The 26,396-nt window shown below is 43.1% G+C and overlaps 1 protein-coding gene and 1 long non-coding RNA gene across 6 annotated transcripts; one reads left to right on the top strand and one right to left on the bottom strand.

Moving 5' to 3' along the window:
* Positions 1–8,650: 8,650 nt before the first annotated feature.
* LOC130143112 (uncharacterized) lies at positions 8,651–11,596 on the bottom strand. Of its 2 annotated transcripts, none has more exons than XR_008819640.1 (3): positions 11,414–11,596; positions 10,416–10,509; positions 8,651–9,969 (listed from the first exon to the last, which is right to left on the bottom strand). It is a non-coding gene; the product is annotated as an uncharacterized LOC130143112 (long non-coding RNA). The 2 variants fall into 2 exon arrangements; XR_008819641.1 differs by lacking the exon at positions 11,414–11,596 and adding an exon at positions 10,760–11,093.
* Positions 11,249–24,946, top strand: TMEM171 (transmembrane protein 171). 4 transcript variants are annotated; one of them, XM_056325740.1, is made up of 6 exons: positions 11,253–11,365; positions 12,554–12,815; positions 17,064–17,192; positions 17,667–18,386; positions 20,098–20,239; positions 24,622–24,946. In XM_056325740.1, exons 4-6 carry the CDS (start codon positions 17,756–17,758, stop codon positions 24,848–24,850), a joined length of 1,002 nt encoding a protein of 333 aa, XP_056181715.1. In that variant the 5' UTR covers positions 11,253–11,365; positions 12,554–12,815; positions 17,064–17,192; positions 17,667–17,755; the 3' UTR covers positions 24,851–24,946. The 4 variants fall into 4 exon arrangements, with proteins under 4 accessions (XP_056181717.1, XP_056181715.1, XP_056181716.1 ...); XM_056325741.1 differs by having other exon boundaries at positions 17,068–17,192; XM_056325742.1 differs by lacking the exon at positions 12,554–12,815 and having other exon boundaries at positions 11,249–11,365; positions 17,068–17,192.
* The last annotated feature ends 1,450 nt before the right edge of the window (positions 24,947–26,396 follow it).

Below are 26,396 nucleotides of genomic sequence, written 5' to 3' on the forward strand. Positions count from 1 at the left end.
GAAAGCAGCTGGCTCCAATGACATAATGGAAGACTTCTCTTAATAGTGGCTATAAACCCTGAAGTCATAAACTGTGAGAGATTGATAAGAAAAGCAAATAAACACAGGAGGTAGGAAAGTTCATTTAGATAGTTTAACTGAGGGTGATATAAAGGAGTCTGTTCTGAAAAACAACAACAAAAATACTTAACTTCTACTGTGTTACTGGACCCATACTAGCTGAAAATGCCAGAATCAGTAAGAACACAAAACAGAAAGAAAGAAATATGTTCAATTAATATTTTGTCACATTTCTTAAAGGATACCTAGCTTATGTAGTCCCATGGTGAAAATGCTTTGCAATCCAGCAGTATGTAAACAGAGATGTTAACACATCTAAAGCTAAATATTTTTAAACCACCAGATCAGATAAACAACATCCAAGAATTTAGGAAGCTGAATAAGCCATACTATGGACCATTAATTTTTACTTCAGTGAGTCCTAAAATGCTGGAAAGTATTAGAAGATTAGGAGAAAGCTAACACTGTACCACCACAAAGAGAAGAAAAGGTAACAATCCAAATAACTGTAATATAGAACTTGGTAAGAAAACTAAAATACAGTTAAGACAATTAGTGTCAGTCATGGATGTACTGAATATAGGTCTTAAACTAACTTGGGATTAGGTTGAAAATCTGGATCATAAGAGTAATAGGGTAAAAAGAAAACAAGATTTATGTAAGATACCCAATATAGCAGTACATGACATTTTGGGTTGTAACTAGAGCAATGCAAGAACATGATGCATTTAAAAATTAGTCTTAAGATGTATCTAAACAGGAAAACAACTTTAAGCACTTTTCTTGTAGATTCCTGCAGACTTCATAATATTTACTATCTTTCCAGTTACCTGATGTTGAAAATACTGAAGTTTTACAGATGACAAAAAACTGGGGGAGAAAACTAATAAGCTACAACTCATGTATAAGCCATTTTTACCACTTAATCATCACACAAAATAGTAGGAAGAGACTTTAGGATCAAATAAATAAAGACAAAATAACATAGCACTTTTGGATAACTAAGGACTTTTCTGAACTTATTCTTAAAAGACATCCAGGGCTAGAACTGCTGACAAATCTGCAGATCTTCATGGGATCACAGAAAAGCTGAGGCTAGAAGGAAACTCTGGAGATCATCTAGCCATTTCCCTTGCTCCAAGCAGGACAAAGACCTGGAGTCTTACAAAATTAATGAACTCTTCTGAAATTAAAATGTGGGTTTTAACAACAAAAAGGTCCAAAAAAGAGTGATTACTGTGGAACCAATTGTTCCCTCATTTACCAGTACAACCTCCTCCAGGTGATACTGGCTTTCTGGACCTTCCATTAGTTCAGTGAACATCTATTTAAGTATCACTCTCGCCTTACTCTTTTCCTCATTTTACCCCACTTGACTGAAGCTCCATGCTCAACACCCTCCTTTGAGTTTTTCTTTCAATAAAGAAACAAGTTCCCTGAAGAGAGCTCGATTTTACTCTCTTGATCTCAAAGGAATAGTGAGGTAAGCCTTTGTTTCTATTTATTCTTTTCCACCTCAATAAAACTTGATACCTGGCATCTTCTACTTTAGCGACTGGAAAAGACATAGGCCAGTGTGACAGATCTGCCTATACAAAGGAGTTTTGGAGGCAAAGTTCACTTCAGACTGATGTAAAGTTCCTACCAGAGGATAATTTCTGAGCTCACCTAGAGCAACTACCCCTCCCTGAATCCTGTCCTAAGTCTTGTTGATCCAAGACAAAAGCAACACTCTCTACCCTCATACTACATGCTCAGATTTTCTTTATTTGGACAGAATACATTGCTGTTGTTGCTTTCTCCAAGGATCTTCCTGCAATCTCCACCCATGTTTTTCCAGTGTCCATGTCAGACCCTACCAGGCCCTTAAAGGCAATTAAGCTGTCTGATATGATTCAAGCACATATTATGGGACCAAGTCAAATGTTCTTATCCCTTAAATAAGAGCTGTACCCACAAAGCTGATCTAAATTCTATGCACTATAGGATAGTCAGGTACCGTGCAGAGAAGACACGAAGCTTGGGGGAGCACTCTCCTAGTCACTGGTTTCTGGAATCTTTATCCAGATAATTCAAGGTTTATCAGTGACTACCTGCTTGGAGTCACTCATGGTATGAAAAGGCCTGTAGACCACATGTCAGAAAAAAGATACGATCTGTATTCAGAAATTCTTCTTCACGGCACATAACCCAGCCCTTTCCCTTTCTCTCTATCTCAAGGTTTTCAAAATTACCTCTAGCTCTGAGTTTCCTGAATAAGTAAGAGAAATACAAGTTTGAGAGAATCCAACTGTCAGAGAATCCAACTATCTGTGGTGCTGCACAGCCATTTAAATCACTTTCCGCATTGGGAGACAAGTAGCTTAGGTGTGTGACAGTGGTATCCCATAGATACCATTAATTAGAAAAAGGCTTTCAGCTTCAGTGCCTGGATGCATCCACGCATAGGCATGTACTTACAACACTCAGAAAAACCTGTAATCTGCCTTTCTTCTGTGATGATTAATTTCAATACAGGAGAACAAACTTTGAGATTGCATGGAAATTAACTCTCATAATTTATAATGGCAAAATAATCAGATAAAGCAAGCAAAACATCACCAAAAAATCAGCTCAGGCAAGGTCCCTCTAAAAAACAAAAAAATGTAATAGATAAAACCTTATAATTACATGTGAAAGTACTGGCTGTGATTAAGCTACCACTTCTTGCTTCTCAATTTTTATTTTTAAACAAGATGTACTAAAGTGTAAAATCCAGAGGCAGAGACACTAAAAATAGTATTATTCCATTTAACTTACTTTAAAGCCAATATTGAGAGTCTTAAAATAAAAATAAAAAGCCATGGGACTTGCAAAATCAGCGGAACAGGACACCAATGATTTGAGTCTATTTTATACTGTCAAAGTCTAAGGAGTGACTTCATTACAGATGATATGAACACAGGTAGAAAAACAGCACTGTACAGGAAAGGTGAACTGAACTTAGGTATGACTAACAGGGCTTATGCTAGATCCTTTAGTTTGAATTTTAAAACAAAGACTGTGTAACTTTTTAAGACATCTGCTCTAATTTAAGGAGATCACATAGAAATATTCCATGGCCTGCACTTTACCGGCTGTACTAGAAAATTGCAGTGCTTTGAAAGTTGTGAGTTTGAACAACAAATCTTGGGAATTGCCTTAAATGCAATTCCAATAAACAGGTCTTCTAGGTCTATAATCTCTGTGTTGAAGGATGAGAAAACAAATGCTTGTAGATTTTTTCCCTTTTTTTTTTTTTACTTTATTTTTTAACTTGTGGATCCATCAGAATGGAGTTCCATCCTTATTTTGAAACTGAAGATGCCTATCCTTCAAATATTACCCCAAAACGAGAACTTGCAAGCTGAGACAAACAGTATTAGAAAGCATCATCCTAAGTTTGGACTGATCACCTATACAACAAAAACACATTACACTCTATGCACATGTCTGCTTTAGATAAAATTAATCAAGAAAAAAATGTTGAAGAGAAAGACATAGCATGTCAAAATAGCATTACTAACAGACAGTAAACTGTACTTTAGTTACAGAATTCTTACTTTTCCTTCAGCTCTCTATATATTTAATTAAAGGCATCATTAAACCTTCTCAGGGATATGCTCTACATGAAAGCATGCCCAGTGTGATGACACCTTCATTTACTGTGTGGCCTGGTGATATCAGCAGGCAAACTGAACTTTATATGGCTCGTTTCATTTACCCACAAGGATCGGTTAATCTTGCTCAATGAAACACAGTGAAATCTGAAATTCACTACAGAAGTCCTCCTCTCTAAATACTAAGTAGACTTATTAAGAGGAAATTTCTGTTGTTTGAGAGCAATCCACCTACACACATCACTCATGCAACTGTTTGGTTAGTTCACGAAGCAGTGAATCCCATGCAAAAGCCTGTAATCTCAGGAACTTCATAAATATAAACAGCTGGAGGCAAAAGACCTCTGCAATCACAACGTGCACTGGCATGCCTCTAACACATTCTGTATGTTCTACTTAAAAGTGTCTCTCTGAATATTCAGGATTCGCTTAAAAAAGGAGTAGTCCAGTAAAGAACTAGAGAAAAAAATGTTCATAAATCAAAAAGCATCTCCTTCAAGTCCCACTTGCATGCTGTATGTCTGGCAGGACCTAAATCTTTCTTTGAATTACCTGGCTGTTACAATCACTAGGCACCTAAACGGCACCTGCTTCAGCACAGGGAGAGGGAAGGGAGACGCAGCTTCAACAGCAACAACAACCTGGTTATCCTGCCCAGCCACAGTTCACTGGTTAGCCACGTTTATGTTTTCAAATATATCCAAGCCCCAGTCTTTGAGAGAAATGAAACCAAATTCAAAGAGGACTTTCCCCTATATGAGTGAAACTATCAAAACAAAGCTAAATATCACCTTGGAAGCTCAGAACATAAAAGTTACTTAGAAAGTGTAAGAACTGATTAGACCCTGAAATAGAATCTAGATGGAAAATGTACAGGCTGCTATGGTGAAAGTAGTTAAAGCTGATGATCTAATAGCCTAGTAATTTCTGCCTTAAAATAAATTAGATTTCATTAGAAGTATTAAGAAAAAATCCAAATAAGACTGCTAAAATAATCACAGTTCATTAAGACTTGTTATTCCCCTCCCCCGGGAAAAAATTTTCATATTCCAGGAAGTTTGTCCTTCCTCAAGTTGCAGTGTCACAACATCAAATTAAATGCTCTAATTTTTTGTATCAGATGACAGACGATTATTTAGTCTTAGCTAAGAAATGAGTCAGATGCGTGAAAAGCCTTCAATACATTATAAACAGTAAGTTCAGTACTGTTCATACTACAACACAAAATTTTACCTTTGCAAATGGTTTTCCAGCCAAAAAGCTCTACAGGTATATGTTACAGAGATAAATTTATCTAGTCAAAAGGTTAATAATAATTTCAATGCTCTTACTGACAGGAGAAGACACAAAGTACAAAATGAGCAGCTATGCACCACCACTTGCACATCTGAATTTAAAAAGTATTTTCCAAAACTGTACTCAGGAGGTAATTGTGGTTAATATTAACCACAGAAGATTAATTAAAGGAATGCTTAAAATATTTATCAAGCCAATAACATTTGGCACACAACCTGGTAAGGTTCTGCTCTATAACCTTAAGAAATTTTATTTCCCATTCAACACGTGTCAATCCATAAGGGCTAAGTATAGCATCCTTAGCTCTGGTATCACACACTGGTGATACAGGGTTACCATCTTTCTCATATAAACATTCATCTTTTCACTAAGACAGAGGTAAACCAGTACATTTTGGCCACTCAACTCAAGCACTTGGGACAGTGCACACCTCTAAATGGCAGAACTCATTGTATACTTCCAAACAGATCCTCTCCTGCAAATAATCTCACAACTGGGACCTACCCTCAGTCTTGAGAAGTTCAAGGTTTCTCCTCTACTCAAACTCTGCTGTAATTTGGGCAAGGGCAAAACCAGCACCTACAACTCTGGAAAATATAATAGGATGGGAGACAAAAACACGTGGATGCAGACCTCTGGCAAATCGAAATACAGTACTCCCAGGTCACAGAAAGTAAGCAGTCGGACCTTGTAGCCTAGAAATGAACACTCAGCCTTCCGAGTCATAGAATCATAGAACTCTTTAGGTTAAAAAAGGCCTTTAAGATCATCAAGTCCAACCCTTACCCTAGCACTGCCAAGTCCACCACTAAACCATGTCCCTAAGCATCACTTCTATCAGTTTTTTAAATACCTCCAGGGATGGTGATTCCACCCCGGGCAGCCTCTTTCAATGCTTGACCACCCTTTCAGTGAAGAAAGTCTTCCTAACATTCAATCCAAACCTCCCCTGGAGCAACTTAAGACTGTTTTTCTCGTGTCCTATCACTTGTCACTTGGGAGAAGAGATTGACACCTCACTATAACCTCCTTTCAGGCAGCTGTAGAGAGCAATAAGGTCCCCCCTGAGCCTTCTCCTCTCCAGGCTAAACAACCCCAGTTCCCTCAGCTGCTCCTCACAAGCCTTGTGCTCCAGACCCTTCCCCAGCCCCATTGCCCTTCTCTGGGCACGCTGCAGCACCTCAATGTCTTCCTTGTAGTGAGGGGTTTCTCCTGGAAAGGCCTCACTGTAGCATGTCCTTTCTCCTGGCCAGGAGCCACTTACTCATCTACATTTAAAAGTTAATTGAACTCAATCAATGACACACCATCAATGTGCATTTTCTCCTGGTTAAGTGTATGTGTTCCTTTTAAATAAGGGCACTGATGATAAACGCCTAAACAGAAAATCACAGCTTTTTTCAGACTGCTTTAGAAGCTTGCAGCTTACACAGGGAAAGATTTCCTCAAGTCCAGATGGGGTCTCCATGTGGCCCGGATGAGAAGAAATGGAGGAGCTTTGCATCCTGCTTTGCATCCTTCTTTGCTTCCTTCCCCAGCACACTCAAGCTGCCCTTCTCCAGGCTTCAACTCCTGACCACAAGAGGCAGCACAGCTTTCAGCCATGGAAGGGGTGTCTGCCACCAGCCCCTGCGCTGGTGGGTGCAGCATGTAGGAGCACTCACAGGGCCCACCTCCATTTCCTGATCCCGGTGCCATCACAGTGCAGTGCAACAGGTTAAGGGTTACCAGCGCCACCACCTGAGGTATCTGTCCCACCTTCCTCTTAAAAATCAAATGCACGCACGATAAGCAAACCCAACAAATTAAGATACAGATGTGAGATACGGTTCTAACTCTCCTGGCCAAAACAAAGCTATTTGATTTTTATTAGGGTTAATGCATGATCTCTTTGAATCGTTAATTTTGAATCATTAATAATGAATCATAAATTGAATCATTAATCACTTCTCTCTAAACATCTCAGTTTCCTCTCAGTACTTAGAGGGAGCTTATAAGAAAGATAGGGACAGACTTTTTAGTAGGGCCTGTAGTGATAGGACAAGGGGTAATGACTTTAAACCAGAAAGAGGGTAGATTCAGGATATGTATAATAAAGACATATTTTACAATGAGTGTGTTGAAACACTGGCACAGGTTGCCTAGAGAGGTGGTAGGTGCCCCACCCAATCCCTGGAAACATTCAGGGTCAGGCTGGACAGGGCTCTAAGCGACCTGCTCTAGCTGAAGATGTTCCTGCTCATTGCAGGGCAGTTGGACTAGATGAGCTTTAAAGGTCCATTTCAACACAAAACATTCTGTGATTCTATGATCTACTAACAGAAATACTGAAGGAGTCTGTTGCATTCACACAGTTTCTAGAAGGAAGGTGGGGCAGGTGGGGAAGAAGGTTTATGAAGAGGAGGCAGTCACTGCCAGCCAAGTCATGAACACTCCTGGCATGCCCAGGCCCTGAAGAGAGCAGTGATCTTGGTTTTGCTATTGGGGTTTTCTCAGTTCCTCCTAGAGGAGGGACCTTCACAGGTCACTAGGGTACACTGCATGAGTACACCCCACAGACCCAGGGGGCTACTGGTTTGGGGGCGGGGAGGTTGTCAACGTTCACCCTCCCTTCCAGCACAGCCAGCGTGATACTCTTTTCTGTGGTTCTTTTGTAGCTATCTGCCAAACTGCAAGGAACAACTATTTCAGGGTTAATTAAATTTGGTTCAAAAGCTTACTGAAAGTTGGCAGCAATGCTTTTGTCATTTCTGGGCCTATGAATTGACAATTCTAATAAAACAAACATTTTTATATCCTCTTATTTCTAAATACAGCTCTTTTGAGTCTACCAGAACTTAAATTAACCAAAACACACAGTTCTTAGCTACCCAACTGAGCCTTGCAGTTTCTATGCACACTTGCTGTGAACTGGTCATACATAACTTAATGGAAGTTGGAGAATTGGGTCACTCTTGACTTCTGCACCATCATCTCATTTTGTCCACACCATCACAGCAAGCAAGTTGCAATTTATAAAGTAAAATCTTCAATGTGTTACCTCCATGCATTCTTCAGCAGCTCTTGCTTCAAAGTATACTAACTAAAGGTCAGCTCTCACTGAAACAAAACAAGTAGCACCAGCCTTGACTCAGGGATCTTGTACAATTTCAGAAAAATAGACTGGAAAATCTTGCAAGTGTGCTGTGAATTATAAACACTAGCTATTTCTCTAGTGGTTACACTCTCATCAGGACAGTTTAGCACATCTGGATTCTCTCACTGTGTTTTCAAACATGTGAACAAGTTCTGCAGATCATATTCAGTGTTTTGAACTGAAGCACAATCTCAGGGACATCCAGTATTTTGCATGTCTAATCTCAAAAGAGAAATATTACTCTAACATCTGTGATTCTATTGACCAGTTTCATATTGCCCATAACAGATTAACACCTCTTCCACACAGTGGAGTTTTATTGCAGAAGTGACCAGAATTTAGTCCTACTGCACTTGTGCCCTCATTTCTAGACACCATCATCGTTAGGCAAACAATCCAAACCACGTAGTTGGCTTTGCTGTTTATAAGCATGTTTGACAATTTAAAGAAAAAGAGGAATGCAAAGTTAATCAACTTCATTTATATTTCATCAGACTACTGCTGTAATTAGTGGTTTCCATCAAAACAGCTTCAACTAATACCCAACCAATAAAGTATCAACAACCGTATTTCTCTGCACATCATCCCAAATGGTACTCTTCTTGTCAGTGTCTTCACAAGCATTACTGTGACTCCAGAAATAATCTCAAAAGCATTGACTTTCTGGTAGGTCTGGGTCCCTCGTCATACTCCAGGTGCAAAGCACTGTGGTTTTCCATAGCTCTAGGATTGCTCTCCATGCCAGTTCAAAATACGCTGTTTTCTTTCTTAGCATAAACGTCCAAAAAACAGTGTCATACAACTATGTCCAGACTTAACACAAACAACCCTCTCAGTACTCTCCTGTATGGCAAAAAACACTTTAGCTCCATTTTTGCCAAATATTACCACTTAGGGTCTGGAATTAAAATATGCATTGCTCACAGTTAAACAGTTACTATGTTAAAAGTAAAAAAAAAAAAGTTAAAAAATACTTCTTATCTTAAGTCACAAGATATGGCTCAAGATTAGTTTTATGACTACAGTCATATGACAGGAACCATTATCCACTTAATCCACTGAAAACTCATACCAGGCTGAGTCAGAATCTCACAACCTGAAGAATGACATTCCTGAAACCCCTTCTTTCATCATTGGTGTCAAATCTTGAAGCCCAACACTACAAGAAAACCAAGTAGTAGATGGAGGGGAAAAACTGATTGCAAGCTTTGGGGAGAGACATCATTTGCATGTAGACGCAAGTCAACAAGCTTGTTAACTTTTTTCATGACTGACTTTTTGTTTAAAAAAAGTACTTCCACAAAAAGAAACAAAGTATTTAGGTAACTGGAAAAGAGAGAGAATGTATATCACAGCAGTGGTCCAATCATTTCATGGTATCAGACAACTGGAGAAAGTTTAGCCTGACAAAATACTTCGTACAGAAAGGAGCATCAAGGAAAATGGGGATTTTGTTTGGTTGGGGTTTTTTTATTATTATTTTTAACGACCTACGTTGAAAGAACAACAGAAACAGAATCAGATAATAGAAACCTGGTATATAAACAAAATTAAATCTTCTTGTGTCACTGTTGTCACACTCCACAAAGTAGTGTGGTTATACATTTTGATGCTCTTTCACTTTTTGCTTGACTTCAGCTTGTGTTTGTAATGATGCTCAACTTTTGTTCTCTTCAGGCTTTTTTTCTAATTCTCTGCTTTTTTTCTTTGCTGAAACACCTCACTCTTCACAGAATACAGGAATCATTACTTCCCAGTCTCTCCTTACCATGTGACTCTTCACAACAGTATCCAAGTGTTTCACAACTGAAGCCCACCTTCCAGTTAGTGATAGCTGAGCTGCGATATAAAACAATCAAGACAGCAAAGGGTCACTAACATCCAGGAATCCACAACTCTGGAAAGCCTGAAGCCTTCTACCCCAATCACAAGCTCCTTCCTACACCCCATATGTATTTTCATACACTTTTTGTTTCTTCATTGAATTCCAAGTCTTCCCTAGTTCTCTACTCAAACCCGGATCCCCCCAAAAAACCTACATATCCCACTTCCCCCCCAATATCATTGTCTTACAAAACCACACTTTAACCCACTCCTTTCCCTTCTGCCATCTATTTCCTGTGCACCACACCACCTTTCACCCCTGTTACCGCTCCTCTCAACTCACATAAACTTGTTTCCCTCACACCTCACTGGCTTTGTGCCTAACCAGTGGGGCAGCTTTAGTCCCACTGTCAGTCAGGTCCTACCGCTGCTGCACACACATCCGAATGGCACATCCAGACCTTCCTTCCCGGCTCCTCATCAGCTGCTTCCTGCACTTCGCAGCTCTCTCATCTCCACCACCAAAGCCAGCTTCTTCCTCCACACTGCCAGCACCTAGCAAGCAAGAGAAAAAGCATCTTCTCCCATTTCCAGTGACTGAACTGGCTCACCACTCAAGGAAATCACTCACATCTAGGCTTGGCCCGTCTTTAATTCCCAATTGTGCCGAATTGTCTCACGCTGGTAAGCCCAAAGTGACTATAAGAAGACGTGGCACAGCCTCCCTGAGCGGGCTGCTCACCCCCATCACCTCGAAGCCACCGGTATTTCAGGGGCACACTAGACCTCGGCCACGTACACACACCTCCAGAGACGCCTACAATGGCCCGGCTGTTCCTGCCAGTCCAGCCCATCGGCCTGACAACCTCCCAGCCTGGCGGCAAACCCACCCCGCCGCGGAGCCGGCTGGCCCTCTCCTGGCCTTCAGCGCCCAGGGGCGGTCAGTTGCCTCAGCGCCTCGAGGAGGGTGACAAACATGGCGTCGCCCCCCACCGCCTCCTCCGCCTCACCCGCCAGGGCAGCGGGCACGGCTCCAACGCGGAGCCGGCCGCCAGCACGGCCCCCCGAGGCCGGTCGGGCCTGCGGGCGAGAGACAACGTAGCCGTCCCCGCCGCGGCCGCCCCCACCCCGGGGGCCGCGGGAGGGCGAGAAGCGCCCCGGCTCCAGCGGGGCGGGGCGGCGGAGGGGCGCCGCCAGGCGGCCGAGGCACCGCCGGGCAGGGCGCCGGGCACCGGGGGAGGCGGCGCCGCAGCAGCCATCGCCGCGCCCATGACCCCCCGGGGCGGGGCGGCTCGGCTGGGCGCGGCTCAGTCCTGCCTCGCGCCGCCGCCGCCCAGGTGCGCGCCGCCTGGCGCAGGTGCTTAAATAGCGGCGCCGGCCGCGCTGCCACAGTCCTTCGCGCCGCAGCCAGGTAAGGGGCGGGCGCTAGGCGCCCTTCGCCGGCGACCGATTGCCGCACCTGCTGCGCTCCGCCCGCCCCCGGCCAGCCCGGGTCCCGAGGCCGGGCCGTGTCGCGCCGCACTGCGGGGTGGCCGCCCCGCTGCCCGCCGCCATGGCGGGACGCCGCCCCTCGGCGCCGGGGCCGGCGCAGCGCCCGCCGTGGGCTGAGGAAAGCCGCCGCGCGGGCGCAGCAGTAGCGGGCGGCGCCGGCCGCTCCTCCGGGGGTCGGTGAGGGAAGCGCGGGTGCGAGGAGGCAGAGCGCGGTGGGAGGGCGGGCAGGCCTGCTGCCGGGGGGGCGGCTCGTCCTCCGGCCGCCCCGTGGCGGGGCCGCGGCGGGCGGGTGGGCTTGCGCCGTGTGTCCCAGCGGCTGGCGTCGGCTCAGCCCCTGTCGCTGCCCGCAAGGGCGGAGGCTAGGGCTGCGCCCCTGCGTGGCACTGACCTAAGGCACGAATGCTCTGGGGTTAGAAAAGCCAGTTTATCTCCTCCCTGGAGAGTCCACCGCTCCCCACGCTGCGTCCCCGCAGTGACCTTTATGCCATCCCTGTGGAGGATGGGATGTGGCTGAAGGGGCCTCTACAGACCATTCCGTTGCTGTGTAACGCCCCGGTTGCTGCTGGTGGCGTGCCTCAGAGCAGGCGCTGGTGGGCAGGCTCTCTCTCGCTGGGGCGGTGGGCTGGCGCCGCACGGGCCGGGCCCCTCTCCCCCACGGGAGCCGGTGGACAGGCTGCCCTGTCTCCCTGCAGCATGTGCGCTTGGGGCATAGTCCATCCTGTGAAGATCATAGGGTGACTGGGAAGGCTTAGTGACTTAGAAGAGAGCGTGCCTGACAGGCTGGTGCATGAGGAGGGGTGTGACATGGGATGCTGCATTTTCCACATGGAGCAGAGCTTAGTTGCTTGCTCATGAGTTAGCAGTGGTTTAATGCCCCAGACCAACCCCAAGAAACTGGGACAGGAAGGCTTTGGGTAGCTTTTGGGGTCCTACATCATCTTGAGTCATATCTGTCTCAAAGACTTGTGTAAGTCTCTCTGCCACTTGCCTTTTGCTGCTTTGACGTGCATCAGCCCCATGGGACAGGCTTCAAGTTGCTCTGTCCTGATTTAGCTTTTTGAAGAAAGTCACCTCTGGCTTTAACTGTGTCTGTTTACCTTTTCCCCAGTCTCCCTGCAGGTACTACAGAAAATAGGAGCTGCTTTGTCCTGGCTCTTCTATACCACCAGCGTGTTGTGTACAAAGCATCTCACCCACATGTGTGGGACCCTTCACAGCCTGTTGTTGAAGCTACGTGCTGTCTTAGTTGCCTGCATGGCATCCAACCAATGAGTTACCAGACTTTGCTTTGCAAGCTTTTCTTTGTGTCCAGACACGCTTTTGGTGTCCTCGCATCCAACTGTGGCATCAGGACTCTTCCCCCTGCCAAAGTGAGTGGGAAACATTTGTGGACCAGCTTTTTACTCTAGCTGTTTTTCTCTTGTAGCCCACAGGGATAGTAGTTGGCAGCTTCTTCAGAGCACAGTTCTGTCTGGCACAGGTCAGAATCCCTGACTCTGCTGGTTTGTGTTAAGGAGGATCCCTGGTGCACATGTGCCTGGAGACTGGCAGGATTCATCCCAGTTTCTGGAAACTCCTACCCTAGCTGCTTTCCAGCACTTCTCCAGACATTGATTCCTGCCCCACCTGCAGTGGTTGTAAACAACAGCATAACATTACCCTTCTTATACTGTGAGCTAACATAATCATTTTCTCAACCGATATGGGCAGAGTTTCCCTCTGTGGCATCTGCTCCCTGCATAGGAATCTTCTTGCACAGCAGCATCCAAATCTTGGAAGTCCTTCTCCCTGGGATATCAGAGTTTATGCTCAGTGAGATGAGAGCACTGTCAGGCACTAATTAGAGACTGCATACACAAGAGGTCAGGTTGGGTATTTGGCATCTCAAAACTTGTTAGTGCTTGTAGACTTAACGTTGCTTGAAAGTAGAAAACTTAGAAGTACATCCTGTTGAGCATTTCGCCTTAGCTCTTCACATAAGTGATTAAAAACACTGTGGGGAGGGCAGCGTGTGAGAATGAAGGTGGCAAGCTCCAATTTAGTTTAATTTAACCAGCTATGCTCATGGCTGGGTGCTTCTGCTGAATGTCAAGTGAAGAGTGCAATCCAGGGGGGAATTGTGATATGATAAAGACCGGAAAAATGGCACAGGTACAGAGGCAGATGTGAATGGAGGAGAAAATGGGATATAAGGAGTGAGGGGAAGTGGAGAGCCATTATGTTTTGACATGGAAGTTAAAGTGAATGAAGTTGTGAGGACTTTTTCCTTCCAGGTAGCTTGTCCTGTCAAGAGTCATGGTTTAAAGTGAACCTGGGGGGGGGGGGGGGGGCAGGGGGCAGTGCTGGGGAATCAAAAATTTAATAAAAAAATAATCACACAATGGTGGTGGTGGTGGTTCCCAGTAGCAGCTCAAAACTTGGAAGTATGGGTGAAAACACCTAAAAGGAAAACTCTTGACAAGGGTGGCTTGTAACTTCTAAGGGGGTTTCCATTGTGGACTACAACTGGCAAGGTATTGTAGTTCTTGAAATAATAACACAGACCAGACCTGGTCCTTCTACGTGAAATCATTTGGGTCCTTTTGCAAGTGAAAGAACAGGAATGGGGCCTACTCTGGGAAGCATAAAACAGAGGGACAGCAGTGGTTTCGTTCTTCCAGTGCTTTTTTCTTTTAATGCTCAGTTCCTGAATTCATATGGTTGCATGAGGCTATCAAATTTCATATGAGTAGGGGGGAGTAGATTTATAGCCCTGCAGTTTGCAGTGGAAATACTGGACAATATGAACTCTCTGAAGGTTCAAGCAGAAAGCAAGAAGTCTCAGTTTCATCATTAAAACTTTTATTTTAAAACCCTTGGAGTTGTTCATAATATGAAAGTTGTAATACAAGTGTTACACAGAAAAATGACAAGGAATTGTGATGTTATTTCCTGTTTTATATACCTGGCATGGGCCAAACTTACAAAAGGGTAAAGCACTATATCATCTAAGTTAAGCTCATAACCAGACTTCCTTTACAAGCTATGTTTCCAATTCCCTCTTCTCTCATACTTAGCTGCCTCTACACCACTGGATTTTGTTCTAAGCAGTTTCTGACCTGGTATTTCCATGTCTGGTCTCAGACTTGGGGTCAATATGAAAGGCAAATTCTCTTATATCAATATTCCAGAGGAGATACCAGATCTAATGGAATTGTTTCAAGCACATGCTCAATATAAGGCTGGCTGCTTTCTTAAAATATTTTTTCTTGAAACACAAGAAATAAAGCTTAATCTTGCATTGGGCTTTCCATTAAAATTTAGTGGTAGTGTAAATGAAAAGTAGTCCTCCCTTAGACTTTGCAGCATAAAATCTGTGGCTTTCATCTTCAAAGCCACAACAGACTGTTCTGAATGTTCCTTCTTCTGTGGCCTGAAAGAATTAAGAAAAAATGCACATGCTTCATTTCTAATGTGTGTTTTAATTTAATCTCATGACAAGATTGGTGGAAGAGAAGCGGGCACTGTTGGAGTAATAAGAACAGATCTCTAGTTTTTTTCTTCTTAAGGGCTAATTGTTTGAAAATTTTTTCCTTCACATTATTTCCTTTTGTCCTCATTTACTTGTACTTATGTCCATATTTTCTTCCCTAGAGGGAACGGCAAAGAAAGGATTCAGAGTTCTTTCTAATTATAGTGTATTGCTGTTATAACAGTTAATGTGCCTTAGCAGAAAAATACCTCAAGACAGTTGTGTTTGAAACTGGGCTTTGCTGGGGTTGGGGGTTTTTTGTATTTCGGGTGACCCTTACTCAGTTTTGGGCCTTTGTTGGTAGGTCAGAAAATCTGAGCCACCTCAGATGAATTATGAAAACAGAAATTTTTCAATATGAAGGAGCATATGCAGTTATGAGAAACTATGTTATTAATTTAGGAAAGACCAGTAAAATTGAGGAAGGAGGAGTAATCAGCCTAATCCCACTTTCTGTGCTTGGTAGTGCCTTCAGACTGACTCGAGCTCACACAATATTGAAAGTGTACTTGGCTAAAGGTCTTCAGTTTGAAGTCTACCAGAATGTCTAATATATGGGGGTTTTGTGACATACTGTCCTATCTTTAGTGCTCTTCGTAACCTTTTTTTTTTTTTCCAGACTATGACTCTTCTACCAAGGGCGCCTTAGCAGTTTTTCAAACCAGTGTTAGTAAAGGGGTAGACTGAATTCAGAACAGGGAAGAAACACTTAGCAGACATAGTTTACAAATTAACTGACCATAGTAATGGAGTGCGTTAAGGGAGGTCCCTCAGTTTTGATATTTGAGATGGCTAGCTGGGAGATTTTGTTGCTTCCTGCAGTGGCCATCTTTTTGAGCGGTGCTGCTCTTTCCTTGCCCGTCAAGTCTTATGCTTATTGTGCCTTTTACCAGCATGCAGCTCTCTGCCTTCTCCCTTGTTGCTGGGGGTCTGGTTTGATGTTCAGCAGTAAAACATCTAATAACTTCATCATTCGTGTGTCTGCTCAGCCAATTCTTTAATTGGGTCCTACTCTTACAAGTGGCTAAGTAAAGTGACTCAATAGATTGCCTTGCGTTGCAGACAGATAATTATGTATTTGAGTGACTAGTGGGTTTTATGGATGTGTTTTGTTTTTATCTCAGTGGGGCACTGCAGTTACAGGGGAGTCATGCAAAGCTTGTTGTGGCTGACACATGTTCAACAGTTTGTTTCCAGAAATTACATAATACTTTGTATTTGTTGTGGATTAACTGTTGGGGCGTACGTAAGGAGGAAGCAGTATAACCTGACTTTTAGCTTACAGTCATCTGAATTAGTGGCAGGGCAGTGAAAGCTGGTAGAGGAAAGGCTGAAGGTTAACTAACAAACAGCAGCAACCAAACCAATTCTCTACTTGCATCTGTGACAGACTCCTGCAGTCCCTATATATCCTTCCAGATATATCCAAATCACAGATGAAGTTGCCTGTCATGGGAGGCGACTAGTGAGGGGAAGAAGGTCATGCTAAAATGCTGCGAGATGAGTACACTGAAGTACCTCTTACACTTGGTAGGGAACAGCTTTCTCATGGTCTCTTCAGACTTGTTATTTTCCATAGTCTGAAATTCCGCAGGTTTCAGGTTGGCTTTTGGTGGATGGTAGCCACTGGGGCAGAGATGTCTGTAGTTGCTAGTCACTGTGGTATGGAGTACAGGTGGCTGTCTTGAGTCCTTTAGGTCAGGATCCCACAAACTTCCTTGTGGGTAATGGCAGAATTTATTACTTTTTTTTCCCCTACAGCTCACTGAATGGCACTCTGTCCTAACTTTCAGTCAGGCTTTCACTGCCACAGTTTGTCCACATCCAGTGCATTTCTCATCCATACTACCATATGGACTGTTATTTGCCTCAGCACTATTTTCTTTTGTTTTACTTCTGAATCTAGACTCCTATGGGCATTCTGGGAGCCACCTTTGGTATTTCTTTTTAAAGCTTTCTTGGAGCATAGACAGGATTCAGAATTAGAAGAAGTTGAAAGGAAGTGTGGGAGCAGTATGCTTACCAAGTCTAACTGTGGAATCTGTGAGACTTAAAGTATATGGTCCTTAGTATGTTTTTTTCCTTTTTTTTTTTCTGTCTTTTCAAGAGAGAAGCCCAAAATCTTCTGTGTACTAGCTCTTGCAGCTGTATAGGACAGGAAACTGATTTAAGGAGAGAAACAGAAAAGTCTTCATAGCCGGTGGAAGGAGAAGCAAGATTTATATGCTTTGAAAAGGTATGTATTAGAAGATTTACTTGGTTATAAGTCCAATAGTCAGCAGTACTCATTTGCAGTAAGGTTCTTTCTCTCAAGAGCTGTCACTTCCTGCCATTCACTACAGAAATTTTCCATAGCTTTCTGTTTTCAAGGGGAAAGCTACCCTGTCCTTGTTTCTAAAATTCAGACTTTGAAAATTACGTACCCTTAATCGTAAGACTGTTATCTGAAGAAACAAATCATTTAGGTGTGAAACAGCATTTACAGTTGTTTCCAGTCTAACTGTAAAGCAAATTCTGTCGTTTCATCAGCATTCAATGGCAGCAAAATTGGTTAGGCCCTTAAATCCATAATGGAGGTAATACAAAACAGAAAATACACCACGAGTGTACAATACAAGGAGAGTAGCAAATGCAGAAGTAAATACTATAATGTAGCTAATTCCACTGATTGTTTTTTCTTCTTTTGATTCGTGTATTTTCATGTTCACAGATCTACTGTAGTTTTCTGCCACTTAATGGTAACGGGGGGAAAAAAATCCAAAAAAACCCAACTCATCTGCTTGAGGAGATTCTCTTGTAATGTATCCAGTGGCTGTTCCTGCATCAGGAGGTGAAGGAAATAATGGACAACATGGGAAACTTATTTTTTTCCTTTTTGTTTTTGGAGCTGTGTTGCTTTGTGCTGGATTCCTGCTTTCAGTCTTTATTCTCCAGTCATGCCCATCTGGAACCTTCAGTGACTGTAATGAGGTCCTTAAGGCTGCTGGGCCTGTGCTGGCTGTAACTGGACTGGTTTGTGTTTTACTGGCACGATCAAGGGCCAGGCTGTATATAAGACAAAGACAATTGCAAAATGAGCAGGTGTACAGCCTTGTTTTTTGTCAAGGGAGCTGTCAGTTTGCCCAGTTTCTCATATTTGGATTCCTGTTTTTAACTAGTGGTATGCTAATTAGCATCCTGGGCATTTGGGTTCCTGGCTGCAGCCCCGGTTGGCACACCATACAGCTCAACCACACCGGCAGTTCTGATGTGGACCTCCAGGGCTGTGGATTCCTGTCACTTCAAATCATGGGACCTTTGATTGTGCTCACTGGGTTGTGTTTCTTCGTGATAGCTCATGTTAAAAAGAAACAAACCTTAAATCTCAACCAAGAATCCTGCGAAAGTGAAGAACACCCTCAGAGCCCTGAATCTTTTCAGATTACAGTAGGTGGGTAAAAAATGTGTGAACTTTACATTTAAGAGTTAGTAGGGGTTTTTTCCCACTCATGATTTGCCTCTGAATATTACTTGTTTGAGCTCTAAATGTGTCCGTTCTGGCATGTCAGACTATCCAAAACTGAAAAATGTTGCTTTGTCACTTAAGTTTTCTGTATGGTCAGCTGGGTTACCTTTCTATTAAAGACAGAACCTCTCCTTTGGCATAAAAAGGAAAGGTCTCATGGTCTGTGCAAAAGAAGCCATGTAATCTGACACAAATGGGTCCAATCCCACTTCCTTTCCCAAAGGGTATAGCTGACACTGCAAATCACAGGTCTAATGACTTCTGTGACTATATTTAAGATTTATTTTAGTCCTGAGCTCTGACCCCTTAAACAGAAGAATCTGACTCATAAGCATTGTATTGTATTTCTTTTTAATCATGGCCACATCTTCCATCACTCAGAGGTGTAATTACAAAATGTTTCTGTTAATTGCACAGTTATTTGAATAAATGTAAGTTAGCAGGGAATGCTCCCCTGCATATAGTGCTACTTTTAATACCCCATGAATACATTTTATGCATAGATTATTCTGATAACTTTCTAGCTCTCAGAAAGGTTTGAGTCAATCATAGTGTTGCTTGACTATCATCTGACTAACTGGACTTGGAATACATTATGCAAAGCTTTTTTTGTTCTGCCTGTCAAACCAATGTACAGACCTGTAGCCTGGTAATCCTTAGAAAATGCGAGGATTTAAAGTCAGCTTTCCAGCCACCAGAATAAATCACAGGGTCAGAGAAAGGAATTTGGATTGTCTTTAAAGGCAAGAAAGCAAAATCAGTGGATTCCTTTTATACTTCCATCAGGAAAAGTAAAACTGAAAGGCTGAGGTCTGGTTGGCATAGTGACGTTCTGGAACAGTGGTGACTCAGCTAGAAAACACCCCTTCCTCACTCAACACTCTTGATGCTCCCTGACCTGTCCCTGCACACAAATTACAAAGGAAAAAAAGTGCCAACCAGCTGTGAATATTTATATAAATTATGCAAGCTCAGTGGCCAACAGGAACTTTCTGCTTAAAGAAAAAATAAGTGTGAAACTCCGCAATAACGAAGTTGAAATTGGCAGATATATGCTGCACAGTATGATAGTGAGTTATATATCAGTAGTGTTGTGGTACTAATGTTAATAGTGTGCCTTCAGCTACAAGTAATTTAGTAGGGAAACTGTCAAGGCACACAATCAGTCATCAGAACCATTAATGACTTTTGTTATAACACTGCAGTAGATGTGGAGAAACTTAAACTGTCCTGTTTTGGCTATGTGAGGAAAATTAAATACTTGGCTACCCTTAAAATGAGCCAACAATAACTGTATGCTTTGCACTTTCAGTTTCTGAAGACAGCCAGCAACGAGAGGTTTATGTCTCTTCCCTAGATGGAACACTCCCCTGCCCTAGCTGTATTTCCTAAATGAAATCTTCCGTTTATCAATATGCTGCATGTTTTATTTTTTGGTTTTGAACATACCTCCGTGTATTCTTAACAGCGCAGAATATAAGAGTTCTGTATGTGGGATCATTGCACTTTATCCTAAATGGCAGACAAGTACAAATACTGTCATTCCAAAGACAGAAAATATTCTAGGATACAGTTAGAATAAACAGTGGTGCCTAATGTTTCAGAGGTAGTAATCGCTGGGGGTTTTTTTCCCTAGGTGATACTGTAATGGTATTCCCACCTCCACCGCCTCCTTATTTTGCTGACCCTGTGTCACCAACTGTGACACATTGTCTTATGTCAAGCGGCTTGCCTACAAGTGAAAGTCCTCCACCATACCACTCTATCTTCAGTAATGGGTAAGACTTTTCTTCTCTGTCTTGGGAAATCTGAACTATTTCTTAAGGTATCAGAGACAATGTTCTTAAATAATCATTGTGAATTAACTTTACTAGGTGCTGCAAAGTTTTCTAGTGCATCACTCAACTTACCTCACATACCTTACTTGAAATGGCATTAAAATATTCTAGTATAAAAGGGAAATCACAAGCCACTGTGTGTCCTTTATGAAGGTTAAATTCTTACCAGTTTATGACTGAAAACTTCTGAAGTGAAAACAAAGCCTTATTTAAACACTTACGCAGATTGTCCAAGAGAAGGTGCCTCTGACAGCAATGCTCCAGTGGCATAATATTCACACTGCCAGATTTTAGGAAGCCTCTGTAGAACCAGTGCAGCAAGCCCTACATGATACTATCTACAGGCCCTGTGACCCTGGGAATGCCACTTTAGTGTGTTCTGTGCTCCCTGTGACCCTTATCTCTCCACCGTGAGGAAATGAGACCTGCCATGCTGGTTTGTCTTGTTGCTGTGTCAAGATAAAAGGATACCTTGATACTGCAGGAGTCTTCAGAGAGCTTGAAGGGAAGGTTGCAATGCCAGCTTCATCTCAGGATGTTGTACATGACACATGCAGCCACTTTTCCATACACGAGTACAGCTGATTTGCTAGATGCCGCCACCACCAAGCTCAGGGAGGAAGAGCTGCCAACTGACAGAGTTGTCTGCACCACAAGAACTTGCAGGGTTATTTAGCCCCTGTGGGTTACCACCAGTGGGCTGCTAACTTGCCACTGCAAGGGCCATACTAGGAGCCGAGAGTAGGTCTGGCCAGGAGAGCTAGATGCCACATGCCTAGAGCCCCCAAATACTTTTCAGGCCCGTAATGATTCAGAATTGACTTGGGTTTATCTTCTGGTAGATCCTATGTCAGCTTGTTTTTGATCTGTGAGTCAGTAGGTGGTGTGGTATTTTTTTCATTGGATGACTTTATTTTACAAGACTGTACCTGCAGCATCCTAAGCACCATCACTGCAACAAAAGCCCCAGCCTGCCTGGCTGTATTCCATTGTAGTACTTGTTGTGCCATTGCTTTAATAGCTTTCTGCTATACTCCAGACTTCTCTGCTCTCTTGAGGCAGTGTGTTTCATGACCAGCTGTACCAGCTGTGTGCCTGATGCTGTGTACTTCTTCAAAATTCAAGTACTAATCTTCCTTTTGAAGCAAGCAAGCAAGCACGAACCCTCTTCCTGCTCGAAGACCTACATGACACAGGAGGAAGATACTTGTGTTCGCAGTGGTACTTATTACTATGCTGTGAGCAGCCATGTCTGTGGGTTTTTAGTCATAATTTGAAGTATACCTGGTGGATTCTTGAGGCTCAGCCCCAGCTTGCAAAGCATTCTGTTCTGTAGGCAGTCACCATCAACAACTACTCATGTTGTCTTCCATTTCCTAGTGCCCTCCTTCAAACATTTTCTCCCCGTGTTTGTTGGACACAGCAGATGCCTCCTTTTGTTGCTTTTATCACAAGCCAGAATGTCCTTCTGCCTCCTGTCAAAATATCTTTATTTTTTAACATAAAATAAACACCTCTATCAAAAACCCTACTCACTCTTACTTGCTACTAGTGCAACACTCTCTAGTGCACAGAGGAACTGGCTCCCAAACAAAAAAACCGATCATGTATATACCACCTAGGGAAGGGAGACACTCAGTATTTGCTTCCCACTGACTGAGGTTCAGCTTAAGGTTGATGACCTATGCTGAAGGATGCAATGTCTAATAAACCTGAGCTACACACATAATTCATGCAGTCTGCTGTTTTTGCACTTAAATTTTCAGACCAAGTACTTTTTCTACAAAGCTTGTGAGAATCTGTTGATTATTCCTTGCCCTAAACACCTGCCAATTCAGGATGACAAGGGCAGATGCAGGGATGGGAAGATGTCAGGACTGATAAAGAAAAAGTGCTTTCCAGAGAGCAGTGGCTCTTATGACCTGGCACAAATCATTGTGTGAAGAAATATTTTATTTTAAGTATAAATGTATTTGCCTGTTCTCAAATTGTAAGTGAAATCTACCAGCTCTCAGAGCTATACACAGAGCAAGCAGGAGAGAAAATAAACTCCTGCTGCTGAAAGAAGGAATTTACATGAGGTCTCTGTGTTCTAACTAGGCTGGGTGAAGGTGTCCACAGCTGGAAGGTGTTTCATACCAGCTGCTGCTAGTCCTGGAGTTAGGCACCACACTGAGCCTGTCTGTGCTACAACTCCAGCATGTGCTGTATTCCCTTCTGGCATGTACATCCCAGATGTACATACAAAGCAAATGGATGTGTGTGGAGAAATTACTTGCCCTGACTGTGAACCTGGACCTCTGGTAGCTCTGCAACAGCCAATTCAAATACAGTCCATGAGCACCCTCAAAAACCATTTCAGTTTGAACACAATTAGAAGACCAGGCTGGAGTGGATGACTGGAAGAAATACAGGAATATGCATGTTCTCCTGTAGCCTTGCAAGCAGCTGAAAGACAGCAATTCATGTACCACCACTCTGTAAAAGTACGATGCAAAAAACTGAGGGCCACAGCTCCTTTCTACCCTGTATTTCAGGCCCTGAGTTCAGATGTGGGCTGCCTGCCCATGTGCTTGGTAAAATGTGTGGATTATCAAATGGAGTTAAAGAATACAGTGAGTGCATCCTGCACTGAAAAAGAAGAAATAAAGGGCAGTGGGAAAACGACACAAAAGCTAGTTCATCAGACTTCTTGTGGGCTTTCCCTGCAGGCACACATACCAGAGGACCCCTCTTTCCCTCATCCATTCTGCTACAAAATCCCCTGCAGCTGGATCAGCTGCCTCAACCCACAAACGTCCAGTTCTGGTGCGCCAAACTTGTGTGTGTGATCCCATCAACTCAATCGTTGATTGTCTGTCTGGACTTCTCCGTCTTGTGAGCATATGTACACAAAGAGGCAGCTGTAGGCCAGCTTGTTGGGGCAGTTTCTAGTAGAGTGGACAAAACACCTCAAACTTGGATGCAGAAACCCTGACCTCCTGCTTTGGTGTTCTGTGGCTGGGGGTGCGCATGCTTTGTGCCCATCCATGCTCCCCAGGGTCCTCACAGAGACCCTGTGAGTTGATACCACCTCTGGCTATTTCAATCAATCATACTCTCCCATGGCTCAGCACTTGGTAGCAGCCACAGCATCTTGACTAGTACAGATTGGTTCCCAAGACCTTTCGTTGAGAAGCAGTTGCCTCATTCCTCATAATGTAATGCCATGCTTGAAGATCCCAAAGGTGGAAGGGAATACCCATTTTATATGTGGATGGTTACAGGCAAATATAATTTGCTCTTAAGTGCATTGCTCCATGTTCTGTCAACAAGTGCTGTGGTGGAGGCAGTGCTGCATGAGAGAGCTTGTAGGAAGCTGAGTCATGGTCTGATCCCAGAAGTGGTTGGGTTTTTTCCTGCAATCTATTATATAGTGTTTCAGCATTTTTCTTGTATATTCTCTCTCTCCTTTAAACACACACACTCACACACCAGTAACAGCACTGAAAATGAATTAACTATGCTCTGTATTCCTGCTCCTCACAGAATGTTAGTGGGATTACAGATGTATGCACAAAAGCAAGAGTCAGCTCTCAGAGTGAGTCGTGAGAAATGAGGAGGTCTTCCCTTCCCTTAGGAAGCAGCTGAAGCGGTATGCTGAGAGCTAACTCCAGGGCGAGATGAGCAGGGTACCGGAACCATGCGGGTGCAACCGATTGGGATCCAGTTATGATGGTCAGAGGAGAGCAGTGAATACTTTGCTGCCCTCCTTGACTGTCATTTGGAACTTAGCATTCTGGTCATGCCCAGTTGCTTCTGTTTCTCTAGTTCTGAGCAGGACTGCTACTCCTTATGTCTGTCGTGGGTTGCTGGAAAGCCTAATAAAAGTTTCAAGTTGCCTTTCCTGGAAGATCTCAAATGGCCAAGGATTGTGATTTTTGAGATACAATTCTAAGTCTGGTAACTGTCTTTCATAAGGGAGGGGGACTGTGTCTGTGATACGACTACAGAAGGAAAGATACATTAGGAGCTGAGGATCAAGAGATTTAATAAGATTGTGAGACAGCCCTGCCAGAAGCAGCTGATACCCATAAGCCAGGCTGTGACTAGTGATGTGAAAGGTTAGAAGGGAGCATGTTTGCCCTTCCCCTCTGAAGAAAGAGTTGTCCTATGAGTCATAATGTAGCCCACAGAATGAAATCCTAATGCTTATGCAAGTTCCTTGCTTCAGGGATTTTTAGAGAGAGTGTGTGCCTACATACATGTTTATATAAGTCAAGTAGCATTTCACTCGCTGTAGAGAAATGAATTATGCTAATATGCAGTTTTGTGTTTTATAGAGCACAGCTTGCAGATGATGAAAGAACAGTTGCTGTTAGAGACTATGAAACCATATATACAATTTCTGGAAGCAGCTCACCTTCAGACATTTTACCGATGCTTTACCTCTCCTCTGAATCACCTCCAAAATATGAAGAAAAAGCATCAATAACAAGTAATGACTATTCTCCATGTTCTTCTTCATCTTCATCATCTATTTCCTTAGCCACAACTGACACCAGCTCATAGAGAACTGTCAGTTAGATTTAATTTTAAATTAAATTGTACACTCAGATTTAGAATTTTTGAATTTATTTACATTTTGTAATAAAACCAATAATGTTGGATGTGTCTCATTTTTCATTAAAAAGCATAAATGATGAATCTGGGTTTCAAGAAGTATTAGGTAATGTTGGTCTCCTGAGCCAGCAGTCTGAAGGGATTCAGTTCCCTGCAAGAATATTAAATGCTCATCTTCTATTACAGCTTCAGTTTCTATTTTTAGTTGTGCTTTATATAATGGGAGGTGCTAAGTAGAGACCAACTTTTTTTGCTTATTTTATTTAAATCCATTTGGAGCTTCAAAAAAGAAATAATTAGGAAGTGGTTTTATTTCTGTATGACTTTTATGGAAAATACTTGTTTGCAAAGTTACTGACTTTATATGTGCTCTGAGAGCATTACAAATAGGGTGTTGAATATTGGGACCAAGTATATTGTGGAGAACTTAAATGGTTACTTTTTGGTCTGCCTAGTAACAAACACTCCATAGCTTAATTTAGACCCTCTCTGGTCGTTATGTAAGTATAATCCCTATGAAAATCAGTTTTAGCCAGCAGTTAAGAGCCCTAAGGCAGCACTGAGGATAGTTAATAGGCTAACAGTTTAACTGTGGCAATGACTGTTTCAGGGGGATTAAGCTACTGTTATATATCATCATTCATGTTTTATACAAGGAGAGCTTGTTTTGTGAGAGTGAGTGCCACTCAGCGATGTTATCTTCCAGGTGCAGACATTACCAGCAAATGCAAGAGATGCAGTTTCATGGAAATCCATGCAACAGGCGTTTTTAACTGACACAGAACTTGACAGACCCTTCAGAAATACAGCCCTCTCAGCTCCTCTGTCCCTATGCTAACCCTAAGTTAGCAGTAGCTGCCTGCCTTCACGATGGGGTGACAACAGGCTTTAGTTTGACTTTGTGATTGTTTGCACCCATTCCCAAACTGAACGATTTGCTTGTAGTAGGTAAGGACAATTAGCAGCAACTGAGTTGCTGCTGTCTAATGCTTTACAACTTGCTCTGAACCTGATGCTGTGTCCAAAACCAGAAGGTGGCAGAGCTACCGTTTGGGCTTGGTTCAGCGTGGTGAACTTACTGGCGTTAAAACATCTTGCAAGAGCGATCTATGTCTTAATCATCTGAGTCTCTGAACACCTGTGTGCTCTGGGACCTCAGCTACAGCTTGACTTAGTCTTCTGCCATGCTGAATTTCAGGGAACCTGGCTGCAGCAGAATGCCAAGCTTTGAATTAAGCACTGAAGTTCCTTCCTGTGCCTGGGGAAAGGTGATTGCCTTGTGTCATCTTTCTATGACCATGCCTTTCACCTGCAGAGTTCTTCGGAGAGATGTTCAGGTCCTGCATTTGGCCATTTAATTCTACCTCTGTGTTGTTCCCTGAGTCATGCTAGGGCAGCTCTTTGTGCAGGCACACAAAAACAAACCAGCCAGTCAAGGGAGGTATATTTAGCCATCAACAGAGCTCAGGGGTTTAAGCGTGCAGAGTAATAAGCA

The sequence above is a fragment of the Falco biarmicus genome, chromosome Z (assembly GCF_023638135.1).
Source record: "Falco biarmicus isolate bFalBia1 chromosome Z, bFalBia1.pri, whole genome shotgun sequence".
NCBI classification, from domain to species: domain Eukaryota; kingdom Metazoa; phylum Chordata; class Aves; order Falconiformes; family Falconidae; genus Falco; species Falco biarmicus.